The sequence below is a fragment of the Protopterus annectens genome, chromosome 7.part1, assembly GCF_019279795.1.
Source record: "Protopterus annectens isolate FY-2018-M chromosome 7.part1, PAN1.0, whole genome shotgun sequence".
In the NCBI taxonomy this organism is placed as follows: domain Eukaryota; kingdom Metazoa; phylum Chordata; order Ceratodontiformes; family Protopteridae; genus Protopterus; species Protopterus annectens.
Genome location: NC_056740.1, coordinates 6,348,654 through 6,366,945, shown reverse-complemented (window position 1 = coordinate 6,366,945; position 18,292 = coordinate 6,348,654). Strand labels below are relative to the sequence as shown.

At 37.2% G+C, this 18,292-nt stretch overlaps 1 protein-coding gene across 3 annotated transcripts in view; it reads left to right on the top strand.

The window, feature by feature from the left end:
• CELSR3 (cadherin EGF LAG seven-pass G-type receptor 3) overlaps positions 1-18,292 on the top strand; it is a 1,979,827-nt gene that overhangs the window by 1,094,102 nt on the left and 867,433 nt on the right. For all 3 annotated transcript variants that reach the window (XM_044078523.1, XM_044078522.1, XM_044078524.1), the window contains exon 4: positions 4,349-4,464. In XM_044078523.1, coding sequence (XP_043934458.1) covers positions 4,349-4,464 — 116 coding nt within the window. The remainder of the gene's footprint in view (positions 1-4,348; positions 4,465-18,292) is intronic.

Here is an 18,292-nt window from a genome sequence, read left to right as displayed (position 1 = left end):
TGCCTAGCCAAAGCATTAGAGGGTGACATTTTCCTAATGTGATAAATATGCTCATAAATCCTCTCTTTGAATTTTCTATACATCTTCCCAACATAGTATGCTGGGCAGGCTACACAACTAGCTAGATAGACTACGGATTTTGAATTGCAATTAAATCTACCCTTAGTCTTTACCTTGAAGGAACCTACTTCAAATTCTGTCCTGTTGCAATATATTTACAATAATTGCAACTCTAACACTTAAATGTACCACCAGTTCTGTTACAGATCTGTGGTTCCATTTCTAGGATTTGTTTTAAATTCTTATTCTTTCTATGGATGAAGGATGGTAAATTACCTAGCTTCTCCAAAACATCTGGTTCCATATATTTACAATAATTGCAACTCTAACACTTAAATGTACCACCAGTTCTGTTACAGATCTGTGGTTCCATTTCTAGGATTTGTTTTAAATTCTTATTCTTTCTATGGATGAAGGATGGTAAATTACCTAGCTTCTCCAAAACATCTGGTTCCATCGTAAATATGTTCCAGTTTCTTTTCAAAATAACTTCAATTGCTTTAACTTCTAAGCAAAAAAAAGTTACAAAACTGCTAGAAATCCTCCTTGTAGTTACTCCTGTGTTTTGCGTACCATCCTGGTTTATGTTGGTGGTCTCTTCCAACCTCACACCCTCCTCTAAGATCATTAACCTGCTGGTAGGTCTAAGTAGTGGTTTGCAAAACCCTTCTCTCCTTTTGGTGCAACTTCTTCCACTAGTTCAAGGACTAATATGTTTGGGTAACCTCTCTTCAAAAACATCAGTTTGAGGATTTCACATTCTTCAAGTTAGAAATGCCCATGAGTCTCTACACACTTGCTTTTCATTTACAACATACTTCTTTAAAATAGAGTCTATGTATTTCACACTTGCATATGTGATAGAGCCCCGGGAATATTTTAAAGAAGTATGTTGTAAATGAAAAGCAAGTGTGTAGAGACTCATGGGCATTTCTAACTTCCATTAACAGCATTAAATATGATGAGGCTGTAATGTTCTAGCAGTTTTTTAATTTCTTTTTGCTTAGAAGTTAAAGCAATTGAAGTTATTTTGAAAAGAAACTGGAACATCTTTACGATGGAACCAAATGTTTTGGAGAAGCTAGGAAATTCACCATCCTTCATCTACAGATAGAATAAGAATTTAAAACAAATCCTAGAAATGGAACCACAGATCTGTAACAGAACTGGTGGTACATTTAAGTGTGAGAGTTGCAATTAATATAAATATATTGCAACAGGGACAGAATTTGAAGTAGGTTCCTTCAAGGTAAAGACTAAGGGTATATTTAATTGCAATTCAAAATCCGTAGTCTATCTGGCTAGTTATGTAGCCTGCCCAGCATTCTATGTTGGGAAGACGGATAGAAAATTCAAAGAGAGGATTTATGAGCATATTTATCACATTAGGAAAAAGTCACCCTCTAATGCTTTGGCTAGGCATTGTTCTGAACATCCAACTCACCACTTCCTTTTTAGAGTAATTTGCCAGGTTGCAGTGAATATAAAACGGGGCCCTTACCATTTAATTTTGGAAAGACAGGAGTTGATCTGGCAATTAAGATTGAACTCCTATAACCCCCCAGGGTTAAATGAAGTCACCTCTATTGCTTGTATTTTAAAACTGAATAATTTAATGCATTATATGAGCCCCTAGTGAAGCCTTGTTGTTTGTTTTATTACCCCTATTGTATGGTGAATTTATGTTGACAGTACGTTACATCAGATTATAACTTTTTAACTGTTGTTTTTAAACAAATGTTTTTAACAACTATTTGTATAGAATGTATTGTTAAACACTTTGCTAGGAGAACCACTGTCAGTTATGATAGGTGACACATAATTTATTTATGTATTTACACAAATTACTTTCATCGGCTAGTATTTTTAACACGTATTAAAAGAAATTATTCTCTACTAGATGACAACCAGACAGTGTTCTTTTTCATACATTATATATACATTCACTATACTTACTTAATTTATAAATGCATCCATATAGTTATATTTACATCTACATTTTCTTTTTCTTTATTTCACTTCATGTATTGTTGCTGATGTCACTTTATGACTAACCACTTAATAACTAACCAAACATCATTGGTTAATGAATTCTGAAATTACCATATGGTATGTATTTAAGTGGAGAGTTTGTTTTTTCTGACGGTCTGAAGAAGTCTGCTATTTAGAGACAAAAAGTGCTTAACCGTTTTTTATTTTGTGCTTCCTGTACTTTTATTCACAATAAATTTGTGTTTCTATGTGTTGGGGACTTGGTGTTTGTGTCAACATTCATTCTGTTTATTTGTTTGATAAATGGAGATGTGGGTTGATTTCAGGGCTCTTATTGCCATAACTTAGTCTAGCAGGACAACTTGATAGAATCTTCAGGTGAAATTCAAAAAGGTATAAATACTGATGAACAAAGTTATCAACACACCAAATTTACACTGATTGCTTACTTGCTTTTCAAATATGGAATCTAGCAGTCTGAAGGAATACAGAAAAGAGCAGACATAGTCGTATGTTGTGCAGTACAGAGTACACATCAGGTTTTGTAGCATAAGCAGTGACATTTCAAGGACCACTGACTGGATGTTAAACATTTCACTTGTGATCACCTAAAAGAATCAGAAACTTTGTTTTTACTTAGGGGCCTCACCACACCTCCAATGAGGGGGTGCTGCCCCTCCATCCCCAGAAATTAAATATACTAACTCTGTAGTTGCCCAACTGCAGAGAAAGAGGATAACTCTTGTAATTATATTGCAGTCAGACTGATGCAGTTTGAACACTGCAACCGCAAACGAATTTACCACAAATCACTGCACATGATGAATGTGTGCAGTGACCGAATCAACTACAGCTATAGATGTATATCTCTCTCTATATCTATAGCTGTAGATATACTTACTTATATCTATATATCTATATGGGTCTACTTCTAAATTTTGAAGTTTCAAAACTTCAAATTTCTTATGGTCGAGACCATAAGATCAAAGTTTTGAAACTTCAAAATGTAAATAAAAAAATAAAAACAAAAAATCTTTTTTTATGGTTTTGTAGGGGGGCAAGCTCCCTGCACCCGAAACCCCTTGCCAATTAAATATACCAACTCCGAGATTGCATTACTGAGAGGAAAATGGCAAATATACCATTCTGTGCTGTACAGCAATCTCCATTTAAACGGCTGAAAATTAAAAAACTTTTATCTTATGGTCTCGACCATAAGAAATTTGAAGTTTTGAAACTTCGTAATTTAGAAGTAGACCCATGTATGTATATATATATATATATATATATATATATATATATATATATATATATATATATATATATATATATATATATATATATATATATATATATATACATATATATATATATATATATATATATATATATATATACACACACACACACACACACACACACACACACACACACACATATATATATATATATATATATATATATATATAGATATAGATATATAGGTATATGCACACACATATGCAAACATCATTATCACTGAGGGTGACTTTCAGCAAAAGTACTTTATGGTATCAGTAACAATCACTATGAAAGTGCCTTCATACACCTGTCTGACCTCATGATAACCTAACATGAAATTATGCTAAGTTCAGCTGGACTATTGCTTTCAGTGATTGATGATTAAAATAATTAAATGTTGCAGGATACAGGTAATCATTATGTTTTCCTCATCATTGGAGTTCAGTAGGCTTAAATGTTTTTGTCAGACAAGGTTCAGATTTTAAAAAGTACTTATATTTTGACAAGAGCACACACTATTACATGTTACATAACTGCTTTGGTGAATGATAAAAATCCCAGAAACCTTGTGATCTTACAAAACTTAGATTTTGTACTTTTTCAAATTGATTCCTTTCAAACTACTTCAAAGTTCAGTTACAATTTAAGCAGAATCATGTATGTCTGGAATTCTAACACTTTGTTTTACTTGTTTACACAGGTGTAATTCTTTCTAGTAGTAAATATGTTATATTTTCAACAGTGCATAGAACACTAGGGTATTGGTGATGTATGACAGATGGTTACTACCCAGTGTGAAGAATAACACATTCAGTAAATTGTGCAAAGGATTAATTGAATTCACTTCCATTCTTAAAATAGCTTGCAGAAGAAATTTTTGGAACATAGGAGATTAATTCTTTAGTCATTTATTTTAAATTGATAGCAGCTTCATTGAAATAAAGAATTTGAGAAAGATATATATATAGATATATATAGATATATATATATTTTATATATTTATTTGTTTTTACAGTTTTGCTACTATGGAAAAGAATGGACTTTTGTTTTACAACGGGCGGCTAAACGAAAAGCACGATTTTATTGCTGTAGAGATTATCGATGGACAGTTGCAGCTAAAATATTCTACAGGTCAGTATGTTAAAGACGAATATATTGTTTTAATCTGGGAAGCACAAATTAATTATGTTGTTTATCCCTGGTATATGGTTGGACCAAGAGAGGCTCTGTTGATGGAAGTTGCCTGTACAGATTATATTCAAAACATTGACTTCAGCGATAAATGGTCTCCTGTACTTCATTAGTTAAGCAGGCTGCTAAAGACCACAGACCAAAAAAGCTGCAATCGACCAAGGTAACAAAATAAACCATTAACCCACACGTACCTTGAACAATGGAAACTGGTAACAGTTTGCAGGTTTCTATTGCTATTAGCACCAGAAACCTGCAGATGAACCACTGTTTTCTGGTGCTAATACCAACAAAAACCTGCAAGCTGTTACCGGGTTCCATTGCTCGAGGTACGTGGTGGTTAAATGTTACTGAAGAAGCAGTGTAATCTGAATATGTTTAATAATTTAGGGAGTTTTCGGTCTTGAACTTCAGGACCTATAGCTTAGAGTATAGAGTTTCTTGGGGAGTGCCCTCTGCATTACATCTTCTCTAAGAGAGAGTCATTTAAAATGAAAGATGTATCTAATACCTCAGCTATACATAATTTGAGATGGAAATCACTTATTTGGAACCAATAATGAAAGTACTGTCCTGAAAACAGGTCTGAAAGAAAAAAAATTATTCACTGTGGGTCAAAAAAATTTCTGCTTCAGGATCAGTGAGCTCGGCAAATAATGCAGAGTTTTAAAAATTGTATTACAAATGTGTTTATTGGGTAGAAAGTACTTGGTATAATAATAAAAGTTACCAAGCGTGACGCAAATACAAAATAGCTGTCATCTGCCTGGAGGGATTATGACAGTACACTGTAAAACGTTAAGCAAGTATAAGTCAAATCATGGCTCAGTTTTTCAGTCTTCGATAACTATCCCTGAAGGTGTTCGGCCTGTCCTAACTACAAAAGTTAAGGAAGCATAGGTCAAATCATGGCTCAGTTTTTCAGTCTTCGATAACTATCCCTGAAGGTGTTCAGCATGCCCTAACTACAAAAGTTAAGGAAGCATAGGTCAAATCATGGCTCAGTTTTTCAGACTTCGATAACCATCCATTCAGGTATTCAACCTGCCCTAACTAACAACTCTACCGATGTGGATTTTCTGACTTGCTTTCTTTATGCTAAGACATTGGCTGGTTCCCTCAGGCAACTGGCAGATGCAAAAGATGCTCAACGGTACCATTTAAGTGAATTGGGGTGCAGGCAGAAGGTCTATATACGCAAATTAATTAATTTTTACCTCACTGTAATTGGAGTAGATTTTACAGTCATGTGTTAGCATCCTGCCTGTCCCCTACCACTATGAAATGGTGTCACAAGCATAATCCAAGGCCTTTGCCAAGAGTCATCACCCATAATGCTTTCTTTATTCATTCCATTCTCTGATCAGGATGGCAGTATTTGAGTAGCTCACTTCAGTTCCACCAGCTGCATTTGTTGATAATAGGGCAGTCAGAGTGCCAGAAGTGTTAGATTTCTCAGTCCCCATGTCAGCCATCAATTAAAACAAGAGTTGCTTCAAATCCACTTCAGTTTTCCCAGACCTTAAGGTTTCAGCCAGACTCTCTTTTATGTGCTGTAGACATTATCTTCAGATATGGGCATTGATTAACTGAAAAGCATAGATCTGAAATAAAAGGTACACTGAATAAGGAATATTTGTTTGTCCCTTTTCTAAGCATGTTATCTGTTAAGGAACACCTACATTTAAGATTTCATCTTGATGCCTCTTTTAATGTTAAGTCGAACAGCAGTGCAGTGAAACTTCATAACGTCAGCTATTATGTAGAAAATAGTTTCCTCCACATCTCTCTTAAAACATGTAAATTTACTTTCAGTAGACTGAGATACAATAAAGAACATACTATATTATATGGTTGTGGAAAAGGAACATTTTAAATGATGGATAGATTGTCTAAGAAACCACAATATCTTCAAAACCAATATTTTGTTTCTGTATGAAATTGCGGACATGAAGGTATAATTCTTCTGTATAAAGGAGGAATATTTTTATTGACCAACATAATCCAGAACAACTCTGAATCTTGCTGATTACAGAGTAGGCTAAATATGTCATTAATAAATATTTATGCAAAACTTTAAAAAGCACACTTAAATGTGCATGTTCAGTGAATGTAATGTGTTTACTGCTGGTTTACATACAGTGACATCATATCCTTTTCTGCTGCTGAACAAGGGAAATGGAATACTAATGCACAAGGTATGATAATTAGTGTAGCAGTGTCAGCAGTACAATAGGTAGCACACTCACCTTTGAGGCAGAAGGTTGCAAATTCTATTCTGTCACAAAGTAGATGGATTGCTGGCATAGCATAGGTCGATAGGTTCATATCAGATTACTAGGCTAACAGCTTAACAATTCCAGCCAATATAACCCAATTTTACCCAATACATTGCCCTTAGGGCCAAGAAGATTGCATGAGCTTGTGTCTGTACCTTGATTATCATACAGATTGCCCCTGTCCATAAGGGACACAGGCACTATCCCAGGTGTTTGTGATTACCCATCCAGTGTTCCAAATTGTGTTTGAAGAGGGCCTGGGAAGGGTTCTGCTCTAAAGACTTAAACCTTGCCTGTGATATAAACAGGACCTGCTGGAGAGGTAGGTATGTATCCCAGGGACTATCCCATCTATGGAACAAGCTGCCCATCTGTGTGAAGCAGAGTTCCTCCTTAATCCAATTCAAATGCAACTTGGACAATTGGATGGGAAACTGGAAGTTCATGGTTTGGCACCCATGTCTCTGATACAAACAGGTAACCTGCAAATGGTTCATCTCCCATGCCCATGCTTATACCTATCAAGAGTATCAGAACTTGTCAGAGATTTGGGATGCATGGCTAGGCTTAAAAAGGCCATTGTGGTCATTAGTCTAGTAAACACCTGTGAACCTATGAATGTGCATAGCAAACCTTTTCCAAACAAGGGGCAATCTCTGAGACATGTATCTGTCTCTCCAGCATGTTTTGTTTGAGTTGCTGACTAAGTTTAGATCCCTAGATCAGCTGACCCTTGTGCTGCTTGACTTGTGGATGTATAGCAGCTCCATCAGGGATGGATTTGTGAGTGCCTTGTAGGTCAAGCATAGGTCACCCCTTAATAGTCAGTAGGAGACAGAATAAAGGGATAAGACTTTTAGTCTGTCTGCATAGGATATGTTGTTTGCACCCTGTATTTTCTTTGTGAGGAACCTTTGAGGTTGCTCCAACTGTTGTAAGTGCCTAGTCAAGTACATGCCAAATGGTGCACTATACTCAATTGTTGGTCTAAAGAGGGCTGAGTACAGCGGGACTTTAATTTCCTTGGATTTTGAATACCACACCTTTACTTATAAGTTGTGTCACATAGAAGGACTTCCTCACCACTGTGGACACATGGCATTCAAAGTTCAGGTTACTATCTAATTGTATACCTAGATCTCTCACCTCTGAGTCTACTGTTAGGGATGTGCTATTGAAGTTACAATTTCCAGGACTGTTTGACTTTCCAAAGGGCATGATAATGCATTTTTTCACATTTACTTTTAGGGCATGGTTCCAGCACCAATTATTTGTCTGATCTAGAACCTCCTGAAGAATATCTACATCACTGGGGGATTCATTGATTGCCCCCAGCTTGCAGTCATCAGCAAACGTTGTTATCCAGAGGCCTTACACATTAGCCTTGACTTTAGAGAAGTATATTCCAAACAGGAGTGGTCCTAGCAATGAGCCTTGTAGCACAGCAATAGTAAATGGCCTCTTGCTGGATCTGGATGCACCCACTTTAACAACGTGACCTGTCCGTGAGTCAATTGGCTATCCATCAGGTGATGTAGGGATTTATGCCAAGTTTTGTGAGTTTATAATATTTATAATACTTGAGTTGAGAATTGTTTCAAATGCCTTGGCCAGGTCTAGGCAGACAGGATGTACTGTTTTACCCTCATCCATGGCCTTAGTGACTAGGCATGATCTGCCCTTGACAAAGCAGAATTGGGTCGGGTCCAATGTTTGGAGGGTTCCTTTGTCATTATTTATCAGGTGAAAGATTATTCTTTGCTTGGCCTTACATATAAGACTAGTCAAACCTATGGTCTTTAATTTCCTAGGTCAGTAAATTGTCTCCCTTTATGCATAAGGATCACTGTTTGTCCTCCACTCTATCAGGACAAGCTATTCCGGAGGTTATGGTTAAATAGAGATCCTAATGGGCCTGATAAATCTTGATTTAAGCTGTTTAAGAGGCAACCTTATATGTTGTCAGGCCCCAGTGAAGCTGTGTTTTTAGCTTTAGAGAGCACAGTGTCAGTCTGTTCTTTGGTTATAATTGGTGGTGGAATGGTGGAGCGTACTTCTTGAGGGAGAATTGTTGGTGATGGGGGAGGTGAAATTTGAGCTGAATTTGTCAGCTAGCAGATTTGCTTTATCTTTTGGCTGGGTAAAGATGATGTCATCTACAACTAATTCTGCACATTATTGGGTGTTGCCCTTAACATTGTGGATATAACTGAAAAATTCCTTATAGTTATCCTCAGCTTTAAAGGCTATTTTTACCTCTAAGTCTGTTTTCAGCGACTTGATTAGTTCTCTGATTCACTTCTTTAGACTAATGAGGGACTTTTTGCTCTGCTGTGCACATTCCATCGTACTTCTCAACAGGATTTTCTTTCTTTTGTTGTACAACCTATTAATACTAGGGGTCCACCAGGGTGGCTTGTTTTTGCAGTTTGACCTGGATTTATTTATGTCTGGTACTGCAGTTTCTGTGCAGTTGTTTATATGGTCATACAGGGCTTTTGTGTATGCCTTTGCGTAGGTTTATGAGTTTTCTGGATTTGGGGGAACTTGGAAATTAGCTATACTGTCCCTTAATTGGGTTTAATTTACCTCAGAGAGTTCTTAACGTTTTTGGGGGGACTAGTTTTACCTTTATTTCAATGGAGACTGCTTTGTGATCTGATCTTACCAGTGAGGATATCACACGGGGAGCAGGTGCAGCACTGTCCTATATTTGTGAGTACCACATTATTTGTTCCCCAAGTCAGAATGCAGGTTATTTGAATTTACTGTATCAAGAAATCATTGGTCCTGCATGTTAGGGTCATGTATCCCTCTTCAGGACAAGGCTTAGGGAAGTCATGGGCTTGGCCCAGGGGAACCTGGCAGGAGCCCAAGAGCAGAAAAAGGTCTGGTGTGACAGGAATGGTCGAGCCCGAGAGTATGCTGTGTGACATCAGGTTATGGTGATTATTCTTGTCAAACACAATAAGCTTCAGGCAGCTTAGGAGGGACCCTTTGAAGTGGTAAAGAAGGTCAGTGTACCATGTTAACATGATGAAGCCTTACCATGATAGGGAGGCCTGATGAGGAAAAACAGGCCAAATAAGGTAGTGTGGACCCCAGCCTGTGAGCAGGCATTCCAAAAGCTTAAAGGGGCTTTGGAAGAACTCCCTGTGTTAGCCAGTCTAGATTACAGCAAAGAATTTGTTGTGCAGGTGGATGCTTCATACTATCAGGTGGGGGCTGTACTCAGCCATGTTTCCTCAGAGGGAGAAGAGCACCCAGTTGTATATGTCAGCCATAGACTCCAACTCAGGGAGGAATGTAATGCAGCTGTAGAAAAAGAATGTCTTGCCATAGTATGGGCACTGCAGAAACTTCAGCCCTATCTGTATGGAAGGAAATTCACTGTGGTTACAGACCACAATCTCTTAACATGGCTACAATGAGCCAGCCAACAAAATGCCAAATCATTAAGGTGCAGCATAGGGTTGCAGGCATATGACATGACAGTGCAGCACCATACTGGGGTCAGCAATACCAATGCAAATGAGTTCTTAAGACAGGATTTAGGTTAATGTGCCCCCAGACAGACCCGTTTCTCTCAAGAAATGTTTTTCCAGGGTCACTTGAAAAACTAACTTGAGTTTTCAAAGGGGAGAGAGATAGTGCCATCTGTGCCAGGGAGAGTAGGGCAGTACATGTGTACATATGCCAGCATAGCTAGCTGGAGTTTTGTTAAGAATTTTATGTTATTTGCCTATCACACTGATTTGTACAGATGTTTGAGTTAAAATATATATTTGTAAAGTTACTAAAAATGCATCAATAGTAGGTCCTGCTTGACAGAAAGAATGTATGCATGTACATTAGGTTGTATTGTTGTAACTGGTTAAATGTGTATGTTTTATCAGAGAACCCTGGAAGGGTGGAAAGTTTGAAATTTTGTTATAGCTTTCAGATGCTGCACAGATCTTAGCAAAGCTGTGTGTGTGTGTGTGTGTGTGTGTGTGTGTGTGTGTGTGTGTGTGTGTGTGTGTGTGTGTGTGTGTGTGTGTGTGTGTGTGTGTGTGTGTGTGTGTGTGTGTGTGTGTGTGTGTGTGTGTGTGTGTGTGTGTGTGTGTGTGTTGTACCAGAGTCAGGTGACCAGAGGTGATGTATTCCTCTAGCCAGCATTTGGTTTATTTGGAACACTCACAGCACTGTAGAATCTGGCAGGAAAAATTTCTGATAGGATATATATCTCACACATGCACACAGACAGAGTGAGGCATCATCTGGCTTCTGCTGTGGTAAGACACTCAGCACAAATCAACTTGCCTTACCTTAGTAAGTAGTCAGGGACATTTAGTGAGAATAGTATAGTATTGTTTTCTGCATCTGTGGGAAACTGTCCATCTGTCCATCTGTATTATTTTTTATATCTCTGTTGTTTATTGTATTCAGTATTCTCCTGTTTCTGTTTTATCTATCATTAAATATTTTAATACCCTTTGTTGTGGCTGGTCCTTTAAAGAATACTTTTAACATCTTGTGGCACTTGCTGCTTTGGTCACACTCTACCATTTGCACGAGTATTAATTTTACACAGTATAATTGGGTACCCTTTGTAAGAGCCTTAGGGTAGCTGAGTGGTGGCAGCGTGGTTACCTCAGAGTATAGGCAGAAAGGGGCATAGCTAGTAAATCTAAGCCAGCTTTCTCTAGGTTTGTATGTGTGTGCATGTATGAGTGTGCGTAAAACTCAAATATCCAAGTGTGTTTGTCAGCTACTGGGAATAGGACACAGAGCGCCAAAGTGGTTAGTGTGGAGTTTTATGTGGATCTGGACAGCAAAGGAGAGTCCAGGCCCAGGTCTGGAGCATGCTCCCTGTGTGCTTTTAAGGGAAATTGTGCTCGGTGCAGGGAGCTGCATCTGAAAATACTGTGTGAATCCATCTTCGCTCTTAGTGAACTTCCCTCATAGGAGTCAGTGGTGAGGACTGTATCTCCTTGATTGCCAGCCCATTGTAGTGACCCATCACAGAGCTGTAGTTAAAATCACCCTTGAATAAGGTATTGGGCTAGATGGTGAGGGATTCTAGTAACTTCAGATATGACATATGGGTTTCCTGGCTCATGGTAGTGGACCCTGTAGCTAGCAACAATATGGTAATGGGTTTTTCTCATGGTTCATTGGACATGCAGTAGCTCACACATGTCATATTGCTTGACAAGCCTTGAGGTGTGGTTATTCTATATGTAGATAGCTCCACCTCCACCTTTCATTCTTTCATGTTCATTGTGTGGTCTGAACTTAGGAAAGGTGTTATAGCCATGCACTGCCAGAGTGCTTTCCATGACTATGAAACACATTTCAGTAATTGCACAGACATTAGTATGCTTCAGGGTGGGGAGAGCTTGTAGGAAGTGCAGTTTCTTGTTCAGTTTTTCCCAAAGGTGTTGATGATGCATTTTTTGGCATTAAGCTTAAGGCCATGGTTTTGACACCAGTCATTAGTCTCAGTGAGGTCTTTCTGTAAGATGTCGACATCACTTGGGGAGTTAATAATGGCTCCCAGCTTGCAGTTGTCTGCGAATTTGTTCAGCCTGAGTCCCTCTGTGTTGGCCTGGACCTGTGAGAAGTAGATGTAGATGCCAAACAGATGACCCAGGACCAATCCATGTGGGACTCCACTCATGAATGGTCAGCACTCTGACTTGGAGTCCACTACTTTCACACTGTGTTCTATTTGTGAGCCAGTTTGCAACCCACCTAATGATATAGGGGTTGATGCCTAGTTTGGTGAGTTTATCAATAATTCTTGAGTGAGGAATGGTATCAAAGGCCTTGACCAGATCGAGGTAGGCTGTATGAACTGCCTTACCTTCATCCACAGCTCTGGTGACTGACTGAAAGAAGTCCACCAGGTTGAGCAGGCATGATCTACCTTTCACAAAACCAAATTGCGTCAGATCTAGAGTTTGGAGATTCCTTATATCCTTGTTAATTAGGTCCATTATGATGTGCTCCATAGCCTTACATATCAGACTCATCAGTTTTTCTAGGGTCTGTAGTCACTCCTCCTTTATGGAGAGTGATGAGTGTAGCAGTGTGCCATTCAGTAGTGACAAAGCCTGAGGTGAGGCTGTGAGTGAACAGAGCACACAGATGTGATGCCAGTTCACTTTGTAATGCATGTACAACACAGCCATGGATATTTTCAGGTCCCATGGAAGCTGTATTCTTGGCCTTAGACAATGCAGCTTTAACCTGTGCTGCAATAATGCAGGGTGCCTGGCATTCTTCCGGTATTGAAACTGGTCCTTGGGGGGGGGGGGTAAAGTTGGCACTGAATCTGGAGGCCAGTATGTTGGCAGTATCTGTTGGCTCAGTATAGGAGGTACCATTGTGCAGTAACTCAGAGAAAATCTGGGTATTGCCATGCAAATTCTTGATATAACTAAAGAAGGCTTTGTGGTTGTTTTTTAGTGTCTGCCGCAATTCTGCCTACATAGCTGGCTTTGGAGGTTTTGATGAGGGATCTCAACTTTTTGTTGAGGCTAATAAGGGAGTTTATCCAGTCTTGGGACTTCACCTTTTTCTGCAACAGTTTCTTTCTTCTCTTGTAGAGTTTATTAATGTCAGGGACCACCAGGCTGGCTTCCTTTTTTTGGAGGAGAGCGTCTTGGTTCTGTTGGGTATGGCTAGTTCCATGCATTTATGTACGTGATCTGGATCTGGATAAATGAGCCAAGACTCTCTCAAACACGAGGGTTATATACTCGCATCATAAGGGGGATGCTGCACTCATGAGTATGGTGAGGACCCATCTGCTTGGTAGTAGCTTAAGTGGGTGTAAAAGATCCCATGGCACCAATATAAAGAGTAGGGAAAGTTCCACGATGCCCTGGCCACATTTCCCCTGGTAGTGTAAATACAATATAGGGGTTCCCTGAAAAGGGACCACTAGTCTTATGGGACTAATCTGGTCAATAAAGGATAGCTAGATAGATAAATAAATGCAAAATAAATCAATTATTGATGGAGATTGTATTCCTACTCTTAAAAGTGAGAGAATATTTATTTTTCTACCTCCATACCTCAGATGTTCAGATGTGACAAATTCACCTCACCATTTTCTACGTCTGAATATAATAACTTAGATGCAGCTGTACCTTGGTGAAAGTATTTCCACTAAATAAACTGATCTGTGCACTTTGGGTTAGTGTGACCTTAGAGTTAGTTTATTAGCTTAGTAGTAGTGTGGGGGGCACACCTCTTTAAAATCATTATTTTTTAATGTTTTAAGTCTTTCAATATATGCTAGTGTTTCACAGTAGTATTAGGATATTGTAATAATGTTATATGCTATTATTGTCTTAGGTTTATACTAACACACTGAAATAATATTTTATACTGCTATGTATTGGGCTGTTATTGAATGTGTTTATTTAACATTTGTTAAATAGATGGGTGTGCAGGTCCACATACCATATTCAGTCATGCCATAACCAGCCCACAAGGGTAAGGATGAATGTAAAATGCAAACTGCACAGAGACAGTACAGTGACCAGAAGCCAGGACTGAACCCTGGACCATTGTGGCAGAGCTTTTAGTACTGAGCTACTGTTAACTTTTGTATGTGCAATGGTCATCCTTATTAAAATTCTTTATTGGCTGCATTTAACAATCTTTTTATAACCATGCAAAGCCATACATGTTATTCTTTCTTTCTCGTATATGACTACTATAACATTACTGCTCAGTTCTCCAGCCACTATAACCTTGCATCTCTTTCCTGTACATTTAGTATGATCACTGACACATTATACTGCTGAATTCTTCAGCCAATGTGACCTAAGCTGTTTTTTACTTTGTGGCATTTTTTGTATTAAACCTAATAGCTGTGCACTCAAGCAGAACATGTTTTTTTAAGATTTTATGTATTTTCAATTTCTACCCCCCCCCCCCCCCCACACACACACACACCATCACTAGAGCTCTGGGTGGCCCTTAAGATGAAAAGTTGATATCCTCTGCAGAAATTATGCATTTACTGTTACTTCTGCCACATTAAAGCTGGTGAACCTGATGAGGAGCATTGCTGTTACTGTTAGATGTATTGCATCAGGTTTGCTTCTCTTTCGGGCCTGCTCATTTGTCATATTTACATCAACTCATCTTTGATTTCATCCTCTGGTTTCATGCATCACTTAACAATATTAGTCTGGGAGAGAGCTCTGAAGTTTCTGCCTGTGTTCTCAAGGCAAAAGCACTGCCATTTTCTTATTTACTTCCATTGTCACTCATATCTTCTGATTTCTAATAAAATGCTGACAGAAGAAAGTACTTTCTGATGATTTTGCGTCAGAACTTCATGCTATAATATAGCTTTTATGACTTCCTGCTACTGTCAAAACAAATTACATTTCATAATCCTGCATGAAAGGTGATTTGCCACATTAATTTTGAAAATGTGATTTTGATGTAGCTGCAACAGTTACTTGTTCATGAAGTGGGTAGCACTGAAAAGCTGAAATCTTCGGCTTCAGCAAAGAATATCAGAAACATATACCATATAAGTCCAGTGAATTATAGTGTTACACTGTTATAATATAAGCGCACCATACAGTGTTACAATGTTATAATTTCTGTGCCCTCTAGACTGCGAGTGAGTCAACTAAGAGACTTTTAATGGGAGTCCTAAGTACTGAGGTTGCTGTCTCCCTTTCTCTGTTCCATAAGGTTGTCAAGAGCTGTACAGGCTGCTCAGTTTCATAAGGCCAATGTTAACAAATTCTATCATCTCGCTTTTTGTTGATGAAAGAACTCTTGAGTTGAAATTTGAGTTATTTCTGTCATACTTCAGTAAGTAACCATCACTTATTGTGAGAAAATAATGATACTGTTTTTCAGTTTGCAACAGTGCTTGACAATCTATCTTAGGAGTCATTTTATACTTCAGTATTAAAACACCTCAGAAGAACTTGAATCTAAGAGTAGCTATTCAGAGATTGAAATGTCTCTTCACAACAGAGAATATACTCCATTTTATTAGACTCTTCTTTGAATGGAGTCCAGTTTATGCCACTGGAAGAGAAAATTCAAAAACTGCAATTATATTAATTCATCTATCTAATCACACAAATAAAAAAGGAAACAGTACTGATACACATCTTGATTATTTATATCTGAAAAGGAATAGCATAGTATGGAGACAATTCCATCTAACTGAACATTATTGTAAAAAGGAAGGTCATTTTAAATGATAGCTCCCAGTTCTTTATATTCTACACTATTTTGGATTACTTTGTCTGACTGAGCATATATGTATTTTTTTGTTTGTAAGCTCCATAATGATCCACAGCACATTTTTTGTTTTAAATCTAATCCCTATAATTCTTGGCACTTAGATAATTTTTAGTATATTCCTGAAATAAAAATACATCTGCCAGTTTATTTATTATGTTCACTATCTGTATTTGTACCAGTTTGTGGCCGCTGTTTCCACTTAAGGCTGTATAGCACTTTTTTATTTCTTTTATTTGGTTTTAAAACAATAGATGAACAAATCAATTATAAAACAAATTGCTATTTACATAGGTCCACAGCTGACAAATATATCAAGGTTATACATATCAACAACAATTAATATTTTTCAAGCTAATCTTTAAGTTTAAGCCAAGACTTATATGAATGTGTAATATTAGAAGTTCTCACCTTCATAGTATGCAGTATACCACTGCAAACAATTTTTGCCATACTAATAAATTCAATACTAGAGGGGGTAATTTTACATTTCCATTTTTTAATAATTACTTTTCTGGCTATAGCAAGAATAGACCAAAAAAGAGGTACTTGGGATTTTGGAATTATCTCAGGAATTGGAACGTTAAAACTAAAGATTTAGAAATATTACATCTGTCTGACCATAGAGCATGAATGAAGTTATTAATTTCTTTCTAAAAAGGGGAGATGACCTCCCATTCATATACCATATGTTTCTAATCAACTATTATTTCAGAATCACATCTCTAGCATTTAACTTGATTTATACATAATTGTAATTTTGTTAAGAGTGACAAAAGCTCTCTGTAAGAATTTCCAAGTGAAAATGTTTCAGCATAATGAAGCTATGGTTTTATCTCTAGATTTTAATGTTATTTTCTTGTATTCTTCAAGCAAGTCTTCATTATTAATTTTTGAGGAATAATTCCAGTAGGAATTGTTTAAATATGTAAAATCTAACTTAGAAATGATATAAATTTGCGACAAATATGATTTATTTTTCATTACATTATTACTGATATTTATCAAGAACACTAATAATACGGGGGCCAATTTCTTATCTAGTTTAAATATCTTATCTCTGTATTCACAAAGTCTCAGAATCTTGATTGTATTTGGATCTTAAATTTTCAACAGTATATATATCTCTGTACCATTTAAGAACTGATGCCTATAAATTAAGTTACTTTGTTGTTTCAGTACTTGCATTTTGTTGAAGTTATGGGTTTCTAAGCAGTCATTTGTATACAATTGGAAACAGAAAATATTAAGTCTTTAATTCAATGGTTAGAATATGTGAGCTTTTGGAAAGAGGAAATTATGTTATTTAAATAGACAATTTGAGGGCATAATTCCATTTACACAACTATCTTTTAATAACCAGATAAAACTATTTGGGACTATTAGTTTATGACTGGTCGTGGTATATTTACTAGTAATATTTCTTGATGTATTGCATATCACTTTTTGGACCAAATCTAATCACTTTAATTCTTGCCCATTTAGATAATTTTCAATGTATTCCCGAAGTAAAAATGCATATGTGAGTTCATTACATTTTCTGTCTTATAGTTATTGTCAAATTTCTGTATTCATGCCTCAGTGTGGTCATTGTGTCCCTTTAAGGCTGCACACCACTTTTTTCTTGTTATGATAAACGTTTCCTGAACAGTCATTCCTTAATTTGCCAGGAGACCACACGTTTTATGAGGAAGATAGCAAAATATGAGACACAGTTAGGAACATTTTTAAAGTCAGGGGCATTTTCTACTTAGTTTCACACAAACAGTAGTCAAAGAGTGAAGTATTCCAACTTATTTCAGGCAAATTCAGACTAGTTCTTTAAAGTCACACTGTTTAAACTGAGTAAATTATTAAGAGGGCAACTTACTTTCACTCACAACCAGCAACCCATTCTCACACAGCAGTTAGGATTGTAATAAAAATAATGACCATATAATGCATTTCAGCTTTGTTTCACAGAAACAATAGTCCCCACAGTAAGATATTCCATTCCAGCTTGCTTTACACAACTTATAATAGTCCTGCAAAGCCAGCTAAATAAAATGTAAACAACAGTAATGTTTTATCCAGAGACATGCTTCATAACCAGGTAAACCTTTATAGCTTCTTTGTTGTCTCAGATGACTGACTGTAGGAAAAAATTGATAAAATGTGATAGCCTGTGCACCATAATATGTTTCAGCTCTTTTATTACACAACATACTACTGGTCAA